The sequence below is a fragment of the Trachurus trachurus genome, assembly GCF_905171665.1.
Source record: "Trachurus trachurus genome assembly, chromosome: 15".
NCBI lineage: Eukaryota > Metazoa > Chordata > Actinopteri > Carangiformes > Carangidae > Trachurus > Trachurus trachurus.
Genome location: NC_139906.1, coordinates 21,662,194 through 21,674,223, shown reverse-complemented (window position 1 = coordinate 21,674,223; position 12,030 = coordinate 21,662,194). Strand labels below are relative to the sequence as shown.

The 12,030-nt window shown below is 40.6% G+C and overlaps 1 protein-coding gene across 1 annotated transcript in view; it reads left to right on the top strand.

Moving 5' to 3' along the window:
• Positions 1-12,030, top strand: part of adgra1b (adhesion G protein-coupled receptor A1b) — a gene marked incomplete at both ends in the record, with an annotated part of 168,525 nt that overhangs the window by 145,768 nt on the left and 10,727 nt on the right. The window contains 2 exons of the mRNA XM_083987586.1: positions 614-737; positions 10,024-10,169. Coding sequence (XP_083843712.1) covers positions 614-737; positions 10,024-10,169 — 270 coding nt within the window. The remainder of the gene's footprint in view (positions 1-613; positions 738-10,023; positions 10,170-12,030) is intronic.

Below are 12,030 nucleotides of genomic sequence, written 5' to 3'. Positions count from 1 at the left end.
TGATGATGATCATGATGACTATGATGATGCCCAATTTAAGCTCAATGAGTTGATGGTGAAAATCCTGTGTCACATACACATGTTGTATCTCTGGTAATGCAATAGGCATAAATAATAATGTGCAATTTGATGCAGTAAAAATTAAAAAGAAAACAGCCCCCAACAGTTATTAATGTATTTTTAGATTAGCCCTAATTTGAGAAATGGTATGCATTGCCTAAAAAGTCAGTCTGAGTTGGTTTAATTATGTTTACTCAGCTTGAAAATATTGAATGTGAATCATTACCTCACTTTTTGAAGTTGAACCAAGGTTACAATTTTTTAGTGTGCTTTAAAATATTCTGTTAATCAGCACCTGCATTGGCGGTGGAGGATGTAATGGCTTGTTTGTACTACTCAGAGTCTATGAGCAGCATTTCCGGGCTCTTCTGTGGTTGTTAATTTATATGGTCGCAGCAAGGTAAAAGAAAAAAGGCCGCTTTATGCAGACCTTGTAAAAAAGACTGGCTTAAATCATAAGTGATGGGTAATATACCTTGAAAACTGAATATCAATGAGATCTTGCTTTATGGTATGTGCTTGCTAATTTTTGGTTCTCGATCTTTTATGGCAGCGCAATCCGCATCAGTCGGAAGGGATGGCATATGCTCCTCAACTTCTGTTTCCACACGGCTCTGACCTTCGCTGTGTTTGCCGGCGGCATCAACCGAATCAAATACCCCATCATCTGTCAAGCAGTAAGTACATTCCCTTTTCATTCATCCCACTCAAAGCTTTTCAGAAAATTGATTATGAATGTCTATTCAGGTGATGGCAACCAGGCCACTGAGTGTAGTATGTGGATAGAGTACCTTCATGCTTCAGCTGCATGTATGGTCTGGTCACTCCTTTACTCAAGTGTTGGCACAATGAGCCCTGATGATTCAGGCTTTCTCATCATGAATGCGTGCACTCTGTCAGACTGTGCTCTGTTTTGTTGCCTAAGGTTAGTGGTGGGTGTTATGGCCCAAATTTTACATCACTTTATCTCATGGAAAGTGGCAGTATATACATGTGTCTTGTCATTTCATCTTTTGTAAAAAGTTTGTTTTCCCTGAAATTTTGACTTCTCGGTTAATGTATGACAATTGACTACATGGAAGCATCATGAATACAATGACAGTTTTATTAAATTTTTGTAATCATTTTTTCATGAGCACTTTTTCTTATTGAGAATATCAAAAAGTCTCTAGTCGTTACACACATGTACAAGTTTAGACTTGACAAAGGCTGGTGATGTTCTCTCAAAGAGTTGGTACCAGAACTGGGGGGACTGGTGAACTGGGTGGATAATCATGACGTTTATACTGTCCATAGGGTGAATACCCACTGGTCTTTATTCTATCAATATCTCAACATAGCACGTTTTTACAGGTCTTCATAGTTCCCAGTGGATCAATCACTTGATCGATCACCAAATTGGTACATCCTCTGAATCATTTCACAGCTATAGAATGAATCACCTGACTGAACCATTATCAGGTCAAACTTTACTTCAAAAACTTAACACATGGAAAACTTCGACCTTCCCATCAGCCCCAGATGCACATTGTGTTTAATGGCTGATAAGTAAACATTAGCATGCTAATATGCGAAACTAATGTGATAAACAATGGTAAACATGCATTAAATCAGCATGTCATAAGCATGTCATTATGAGCATGTTAGCATTCTGATACTAGCGTTTAGCCCGGTGCGGCCTGACAGAGCTATTAGGACAGATGTATTGGATTGGGGGGCTGTATTGTCTGCATGTTCATTCTGTTGCTCTCCATGTGACTGGAGATTAGCTTTACTTTTACTTCCACTAAGCCTCATCCCTCTTACTTAGATAAAGGCATCTCCATGGCAGCAGCTTGTCAAGTATCCTCCCCACTTTTTCAGCCAGTTTGTCCATAATGAGAAATTGTCAACATTTGGTCTAGAAGATATACTGTAACTAGATAAAGGAAAAGGGTTGAAGTCTCTCCGGATCACCATAATTGCTACTGACACACATTACAATCTACCACTGCCTATGATGATGGATACAGGGAAGCCAGCCCCATCATGTGATGCAAGGAGAGTGCTTTGTCGCTGCAGTTTTTTCTTTCCCCCTTCTCTTTGCAATCAGTGTGCGGTCACATGGGTGGTGCCTCCGTCTCTGCAGCCCACAGTTATGAATGAGAGACCGAGACACGTGGAGGGACATGGAGATTTGGGATGTCAGGATAGATTTGAAAGCAGGCACGGAAATGTTTCACTGCCTGCTAGTATCTGACTATTGTTAGGTTTTTATTCACAAAGAAAGGAGGATATGAAATTATACTGCATATATCAAATACAGGACTGATATAATATTCTAAAGGCGGTGGAAAAACAAAAAGAAATCACTCTGAAGGGAGCGATGGCACAGATGTTTAGGGAAGTTCAAATCTATATCCATATGGTAGAGACTAAGAGAGAGAGTGAGAATGAAAAAATGACTTGTTTCTTCTTTCGCTTTTTCATATGATTTGAAAACCATATGGTCCTCGTGGCATCTCTTTCTCACTGATTGATAGCTGGAACTGTTCCTGTTGTGAGCAGGAAGCTTCAGCTGGAGCAGAGCATCCTCCGCTGTCAGCTGTCCTCAGCAGGGGTGGGCAGTTTTGCTGTATACAGCCACCAAGAGATTGATATGCTATACATCCTCTATACTTTTCACACACAGTTTTTGGTGACTGTACCTTCACTCGCTCCATCTTTTTGTATGAGTGGGCATTGTGCGCTCCCTTTATTGCGAGCTGCAGCGTGTTTGGGATCTCAGCTGCCTCTTCTGCTGTCACAGGCACTTTAGGTGGCCTGTTATTCCATAGTGTAAAGACTCCACCTCCACCAGGCTGAAATACAGAGCATCATATTTCATGCCAGCCGGCTTTGCCTGAGCTGCCTGGCAGGAGACTGGGTGACAGGGGAAGTCTGCGAGAAGTCACCGCTCGTGTCACAGCCGTCAAGTTCTCCACCACAACTGTGACTGACACAAAACGGCTGCGCTTTGTCATAAAACAGCAGCTTCTACTGTTTAACATCAGATTAATAACTTTACCAGATATAGAAACAATTTGTGTCCTCAGGCTCCTGACAGACACCCTGAGGATGAATTTCCCTTTGTGAATGTCCCTCATCATTGTAACCTGCTCCATATCTATCCACAATATGCAGGTTTTATAATTTATTGATAGCATTTTCTAATGAGGCACTTTGTTGAAGGTTAATAAGTTGTAGCTGGAGCCCGAGTAGTAAATTGACTGTCCTGTATTAACAGATGATTATTGGATCACAATGTCAGCTGAGATGAAAGTGAATGTGAGGGCATTATATAGTTCAGTGAGAAATGCGTGTGGCTTTGTGAGTGATGTGGAGCTGTGGAGAGATATGGAAATGCAGAGGCTGACCCTCGGCCTCCAGACCTCTCTCACCCACGTTATCAGACCGACAGTAGGGGGCCAAGGCACAAGTGGATAAAATGAACCTCAGCCGTGTTCTTTCAAATGTAAACAAAGTTTCTGACAACTAACATCAAGCGTGCACCTCTGACCCATGATAATGCTCTGCTAATACTGCAACCCACAAGCTAACAGCCAGAGTGGTTTTAAATGATGTTCATACTGATTGATTGGATAAACTGTAGGCTACAAGCATACACTCTAGATTGCAGGGTGAGTCATCAGTATTATAATACAGTAGGCTACAACACAATGTGATATATAATATCTGATAAAAATATAATGATGTTCTGTAAGATGTTCACTTTAAGGAATTTTAATATAACAGAATAAAAACAGTTGAATGAACACTTACCACTGGGACAAATATTCAGACTTGTTCTGTTTGTTTGCATTACTGTGGCTTTAATGTTTAAAAGACCAGTGCAAAGAAATCATTAACAATAACTATTGGATTAACATTATGCCATCACTGGTCCTAAATGCATCATTGCATTGCATTTTCTCTACAGGGTCATGTCCATACCCTGTAAAATGATTTGATCATTTACAAATATAGTTGAATTTAATTTCATTGAATCGTACTTGCTTATTAGAACAAGAGAAATGCATTTAATTTAACTTGAACAAGTTGTAAATTTGTGATTAGAGTCTTCCACTAATAATCCATCAAATCCAGTTGTTCATCAAAAATGGATGATGATGAATTAGTGAACTGTTCATCAAAGTTTTACTGGATTCAAGATTCACCTAAAGTACTTTTCTTTTTTTTTTTGCTTACAACTGATTTATACAGAAATAATAGACTGCAATTTATTAATCTAATTTATTTATCAATTAGCAATTAATGCGTTTGTGAATTACAGATTATAATCACTTCGTAAAGTACACCAATTGTTAAAACTGTGGCACCCAAAAACTTACAATGATACACACACCGTCACCCTCACACCACCAGTGTCCATGCAGGTGATGTTGACAAAGCCACGCCACCTTATTTTGCCCTGCTCTTGCTCTTTAACTCATTAAGCATTCATTCATTTCTCTAATTTTATCCCAGGGCCTTTGGATATTTTTTGCTGCTCCTCCTTTAGCCAATCACCGCTAACAGGATAACTCCCTGCAGATTTGGGCAGGAGCCCAGATTGTCTGCTGTTCCACTGGGATGGCGGCAGGCCCCACCAGACACAATTTAGGATAATTACAGGACTGCTTGAGGAGTTGTGTGATCGCAGGACACACACAGACGCACACACACATACACATTCAAATACACACCCAGATACACGCTGTGCCTGCTGAGTTCTCAGCCCCCCCCCCCCCCCCCCCCCTCCCCAATCATCCTACCTTCCCTCTGTACACACACATATGCAGCCCCCTTCTCCCCTCCCAGGGGGACACATAAGTACACGCTCTCCCTCCGACAGAAGGAACTTCAAGGAGCTCAGAAACCAGCTTTGGCAGCTCTCGCAGCACTTCAAGCATGCACTCCTCACCCAGCCCCCCCTCCTCCCTCACCATCTCCACCTGCATCCTATATGCTCGATCTCTATGTCACTTTTCAGCCTTGCACCGCCTCCCCGCCCACTGAGGCACTGTCACCCATGTCTCCACGACCTCAAAGTCAAAGTCGTCTCTAATCTCTATTCCTATCTCTTCTCCCAACGAAGCCCACTTTGTCATTGATTTGAGCAGCACCCCAGCTGTCACATTACATCGTCTGTTTGTCTGTATTAAGCAGCAGAACAACATACAGTAGATCCTTGTTTTCCCTTATGTCACCTCATTTTACCCCGGACCATCAAAATTCAGATTACACATCTCAGCTCAGAGAGTGTGAGCAGCGTTAAATAAACTTATTAATTTATTTATTTAGCAAAAAATAACAAAACCAAAAAAAAATACATAGTTAACGATGTGACCTAGATCTGAGGTTACATCTGACTGTCAGTTTAAAGATGCTATACAGAGGATTTCCTCATTAGTGTGTCACTGTGAAATTAGTTGTGATGGCGTAAAAAGAAGAAAAAAAAGAAAGGAAATGGGGAAAAAGGCTCTAGACATTACAGTATCTGCAGTCATTTGCTCTGTACTTTCATTGGGTCCAATTTGAGTGTTCCTGAGCTCATTTACCCACATCTAAGAAGCTTCCGGTAGGCTGGTTACTTATGCATCAAAAACAGTAGGGAGCTGATATAATGAATATGCCCATAGCTTTAGAGTATAGCACCTTGAGCATATGCTAGAGTGTTTGAAACAATTCCTTTGACAGTGTTTTCCTTTCAGAATACGCCGCACCACACTCAAGCTAGAAGGTGCCGTACTAAATAAACTCATAAAATGAGTGAAATAGCAGAGAATGATTGTCGCAACTCAGTCAGTGTAGACACAGATGTCATTTCAACACATAATCAAGTCCAAATGGTATTTATTTTTGAAACACTGTGTGACTTACTGAGTCACTCACAGTTTAAAGAACATTATGTTGATATTTGGTGAACCTACTAGGTCAGAGACAGTGCTGTCTACCAGGTTATTAAATTGTTAGATTTATAGTGAAGGATCACTCTCTCTCACCCACACGTGATAAAAAATTCCCCGGGACTGTTTTATATTGTTTGTACCTTTTAACACAGCTATCCTCAGTCATACTGCATGAAGTGTTTTACTTACTGGTGTGTGCTGCTACGTTTCACTGTCTGCAGTTTCCCTCTGATTAAATAGTCACACATTTCATATTGTTCCATTGTGTGCATCTGATATGTAAAGTTTGGATTCACCGCAGCATAAAATAAAGTTAATTGAGTAACAGACTTCTTAATAGCTCTTAATAACTTCACATTTTCTCTTCCCACCGAAAGTGTAATAATGTTTATTTTATTCTGATATTAAACACTGGCAGCGAGGATTCATCAAAAGAAAATCACATACTAATCCGAAAGTAAAATTAAGTTTCATTCGAGAGACCTGATGCCTCTGTGACAGATAATGTTACATTTCCATCTTTACAATGTGCTTTATTGCCCTTTCTTTGATGGATGTTTAACTCTGTTGTCTTTTTATGAGATAAAGTGTGGATAAAAGTATAAATGTGTTATAGATTAAGATAGATTGTTAGACACACTGCAGAAGAACAGGTGGGAGACTTACTATCAGGCTGCAGATGCTTCCAACAAGCCCCATCAATAAAGTAGGCAACCTGTTTGTAGCCTGACAGGTGAAACCCAAGACCAAACAGAAGTTAATGAAAGTGATGACAGATATTAGCATCAGCATTTTTATCAATACAGACCTTAGTTGGCAAGTAAAAGTTTAGAGGTGACAAAAAAGTGATGAATAGTGATGGAGTATGTGATCCTCCAAAGTGGAAGTTAAGCACCTTTGATATTTTCATCTGCTATACTGCATTAGATTATTGCCCTATAAACTATTATGCTTTGTTGCTATATTGGGTACATAAATCTTTCCACTAGCATACGACTATCAAATGAATGTTTTGCTTACAGCAAACACCAACTAAAATGTCACACACATATCCCTTCCCAACGGGGTTCGGTGTGTTCGAGGCACACAAAGTTGCTTTTTAACACCACTAACAGGTAGCCATCTTCACAACTTCTTAAAGGGATATTTCAACATTTTGGAAAATTGGCCCATTGCCATAAATCCCTATAGTCTTAGGAGTAGGTTCATTATCTTTAATTGTCGGTGCAAGCTATTTTTAGAACGGCGGAGCAGAGCCGCGAGCTGCTCAGAGCTACACAGGCTCATGGGATTTCTTTGTTTCCCTCATCAAACACTGATGCACGTTCCCGTCGTCGGGGGCAGTTTTTCGGCATTTACCTCGAAAACAACACTGTCTCGTAACATGGCATTATTATCTCATAGTGTGGTGATTGGGCAGGTCACAACCTGTCCACAAGAGTGTTTTGTAGTTGTTGGATTGTGTATTTGATGAGTTTGATGAGGGAAACCAAGAAATTCCATGAGCCTCCGTGTAGCTCTGAGCAGCTCGTGGCTCGGCTTGGCAGTTCTAAAAATAGCTTGCACCGACAATTAAAGGTAACAAACCTACTGCTACTGTATGACTATAGGGATTATGGCAATGGGCCAATTTGCCAAAATGTTGAAATATCCCTTTAAGTCAAGAAGCACTGAACTAAAGCAACCCAGCAGGGTCCGTCACTTCTTTTGTGTCCACAGAAACTCGTTGTTGTAGTGTGAGTTTTTGACGACAGCTATCCCAAGTGATGACAGAGTGTGATGTGACAGAAGTTTTCAATGGGGACACATTAGCTGGGTTTACATGGAGCCAAATTCCAATTAGAGTCGGTTTAGATGTCCAAAGTGAGTAAAAATGCTCCATATAAACACCTGAATCAGAATATACAGGCCCAATCCAAAAGGAATTTCATTCAGTTTCAGAGTAGAATATTCCTTTTCCTAAACCGATCAAAAGTAATACTACTGTATATCATGTAAACGGTGAAACGGAATGTTGTCTGGTTGCATCCTTTCTGCACATCCTCTGCCTCGACGTAAATGCGTAGTGACAATGCCTTAAAATTAAAACCCGACCCGGCCCAGCCCGCAGGTGTTGAAACCCGGACTCAACGTGGCTCGACTCCCGAGCATTAATTCTTGGCCTAAACCCAGCCAAAAAGAAAAATGACCTGAGCCATTTGTAGGCTTTATAATTTTAGCCCAAACTGGCACATCCAGTCATATTGATTGGGCCAACTTAGTGGCCAAATGCAGTGACCTCATGTAAACACCAGATCAGAATAGATTGTATCACATGTGAACAGCTGACATGAAATCTTTATTTGGAATGATTTGAATCAGAATCACAAAAAAGTTTGCATGTAAACCTGGCTGAAGTGATGCATTTAATCGGATTCTATATTAACACAGGTACATCAGGTGAAAGCGCACAGCAGAAACAACCAGTAAAACATTAACATATGACTGTGTAAAGCAGACATCCCTAATCATTACCTAAGCTATAATTAATATTATCTAACCCATTTTTACCCCAGCTTCTCCCCAGGTGTGTAATTTAACTCCTTTAGCCGCATTCACAAAGCAATATTCCTGTCTGTGTGTTGATTGGTCCCAGTCGTAAGTGAACAGGCATGAACATCACAACTACCTTGCCAAAGACAAACACACAAGATAGGAAGCCTTTTTGACGAATGTGCTGCACAAGCAATTTTCATAGAAGTGGCGAGGTGCCATCTTTGACTCCGGTAACCAGCTCCCATAAGACATCCATGAGTGCACCCAGGAAATAAGCAGCTGTTGTCCTGTTTACACTGAACAGGTGACACTACACAAATCAACACCAGTTGATTATATATGAAAATTCCTCTTATCAACACTCATACAGGACTTTTTTTTTTTTTTAAACCTGGGTTACTGATGTATTAGTGCTGTACATGCTTGATGACTGATGAGCAGACCCCAACCGTGTGATCTGTAATTTAGAAAAACTGCCAGATGGACAACATGGCTGTTCCGTCTTATTTATGTCGGACATTAATCAGCCAGTTATGATCAATGTGTGCACTCCCCTCCTCCCCCATCTGCACCATACTCTCAATTTGAGAACCCCCCCCCCCTCTTATTTCCATATTACAAACACACGTCCTCACTATCTGTTCTTGGCACTAATGAAGCTCAGTAGTGTGCAGACTCCGCAGCAGTGATTGACTTACCACCCGCTCTCTGCTCTCTATAAGCAGCACAAGGACACTTCCAATTAGCATCTGGACTCTGGTACACTCGCTTCGGTCCCTGGGCCTCTCAGGCTGCAGAGGAAGCATTTGATTGGATATCTCAGGTTTCTAGTACATCATGAACAGATTGAGTAGGTGGAGAAAAGACGCATTTTAATTTTCTCCCTCCATTTCTCTTTTTCTGTCTTCTTTTTTTTCCCCTGCAACTCTCATCTCTCCATCTTCTCCATCTGTCCGTCTATGAGCTGGCAAAGCCTTTAAACAAAGTTCAGTTCCCCTATTCAAACATAATTCATGAATATTAAAACAAGGAGGAACGGCGATGTATACAGTGCATTTTGGAAAAACAATCACGCACTGATAGTTGTCAACGTGCCTATCATTTATATTCAGATTTGTTATTCACAGAGCGCTCATCATGTCCTCTACCTCAGCTGATAAGAGCTGCTCTGTATCCAGCGGTACAACCTCACCATAATGCTCTTATCCCCGACAACCTTGATGATTCAGTGGCACTTTTTGAACCTTACTTTCCATTCTGGTACCATTGTCTCTTAGTGAAGGATGAGACAAAGCAGTCAGGTCTTGAAGGAAACTGTCTGCGGAGACACCCTTGGAGTGACATTGATCATGTTTTCGAGAGCTCTTCCGGCAGCTCTGACTGAACATATCGTCTCTGAATTACAGGGATATCATTAAGTTTGACTTTTGACTGTATGTTAAGTTCATAAAAGTCAAATAAATAACTTGGCTGACCCTCCTCTGTCAAACCATCTCAGGTCGGGGTCGTGCTGCACTACTCATCTCTGTCCACCATGCTGTGGCTCGGGGTGACAGCGAGGAACATTTATAAGCAGGTGACCAAGAAGCCTCCGCAGAGCCAGGATGGTGACCCGCCTCCACCTCCTAAACAGCCCCTGTTGAGGTAAGAACAAATGTCCCTGCAATCCTCCTCGACCCTGACTGCATGTAGACGGAAAAGTACATAAAAAGCTGTGGGTGTGTATTTTTTGCCTTTGTGTGTGTGTATTTGAGACTAGTATTTCTGATCTTTCCTGCACTGTCATCGCTGCTTGCTGTGTGTGTGTCTTCAGAGGCCAAGGACTGGTTCACCGCACAATTATTTGCTTTTTTTTTTTTTTTTTTTTCTTCTTCATTTTTGTCAGCATGTGGCCTGGCTGACACTGTGAGATGTATGATGTACAAGTCTTTCACAATCGCAGCTATTCCTTTTATTTATCAGCAGTGATGGAAAAAACATGCTCACGGATAAAAGTTTTTACATAAGTCAAAAGACTGATACAACAATTTAAAAATACATTGAAGTTAGAGAAGTAAAACTTTACTTTAGAACAGAAATATTACCATAAGTAAAAATGCCCCTGTGACTAATGTCATTGTATATTATATCATTATTCAATTGCTGATGTATCATTGTGTAAACAGCCTTTCGCTGTTGTAGCTGTTCATACCCGGTTCATCTACACTTTGGTTGTACCATCCAATAGTTCCCAATCTATATGGCGCCCCCTCCGAAGATAAACTGGTAGTGTTGTGAGATGATAAAGTGGGTAGTAAGAAAACACAAAGTGGTGATATAAAAAAAAAAAAACTGTGTTAATTTCTCTGGACTATGGATTCAATCTTTACTTTTTGTGAAATATTGGAGAGTTTAACTTCCAAATAATATTTAAATGGAGCCATCTGAGAAATGTAAAGAGGAAATAATTCACAGCACATAAACACAAACCAAAGGGATTGAAAAACCTCTTGTTTCAGAAGAGTGGTGTAAGAACTACAATATTTGTATTGCAGTTGAGTAAATGTACTTGCTTTCTTCCACTGATTTGAAGTTAAATAGTAATTTTTAATGAAGGTGTATCACCTTCCTCTGCTCTAATGACAATCTCAGCGCTAGTCGGTTACTTTGTCCTTGCAGAGGGGTGTTTGTGTTTGAGCGTATGCATAATTGCGTCTCTGTTGATTTATACCAGCTTATGTGTTTTTTTCAGGTGTTTGCTGGCTCATGTTTCCTTTAGAGGGCAACAATAGCTTCACACAGATGAGTTATTGCATCGTTTATCTGCAGAGACATCCACCGCTAGTTTGCATTCTTTCAAGCCCCTGGCTTTGTTCACTGTGTAGTGACACGGCTGTCAGGTCTTCCTATTTATACCATTTGGCTCTCCTTGTGGATTTCGCTCACATTTGCTCATGTTAAGAAATTGCATTTTTAATCTGAGTCACTGTCCGCCACAAGGGAAGACGTTTAGGTTTTGAAGGGTAATGATTCACTTAATGTGAAAATTAGGCTGATAAATGCCAGAGATTAGTGGAGTCGAGTGGATTCCTTTTAATAAGTCAAATTTCTGAACTGAGCTCTGTTTAAATCAGAGTCTCCTGTTAGAGGTGACAGACATTCGAGGTGCAAACTGCTGCTTAGCAACAATAACTCTGACAGAGGGAGGCGTATCACACTGACAGGCGTTTGTCTGGGGTCTTTATGTAACATTTCTGATCAGTTCATCACTAACAGTGAGTTATATGGTTGAATGGAAGATTTCTACTAATTTGAATTTAGCAGAAATAGGGATTTGATCCAAAATATGTCCACAGATTATATTGAGGAGGGAAATACTCATCCAAACAGGATTTACACATGGGTGTAACAGTCTTTGTCAAATGTATTGCCACGCTAACCACGAAGCGAACAGCTACAACCAAACGACACCTGATAGTTCTTGCTAGTTGATAGTTATTTGACATGATGTGTGATGTACTTAGTC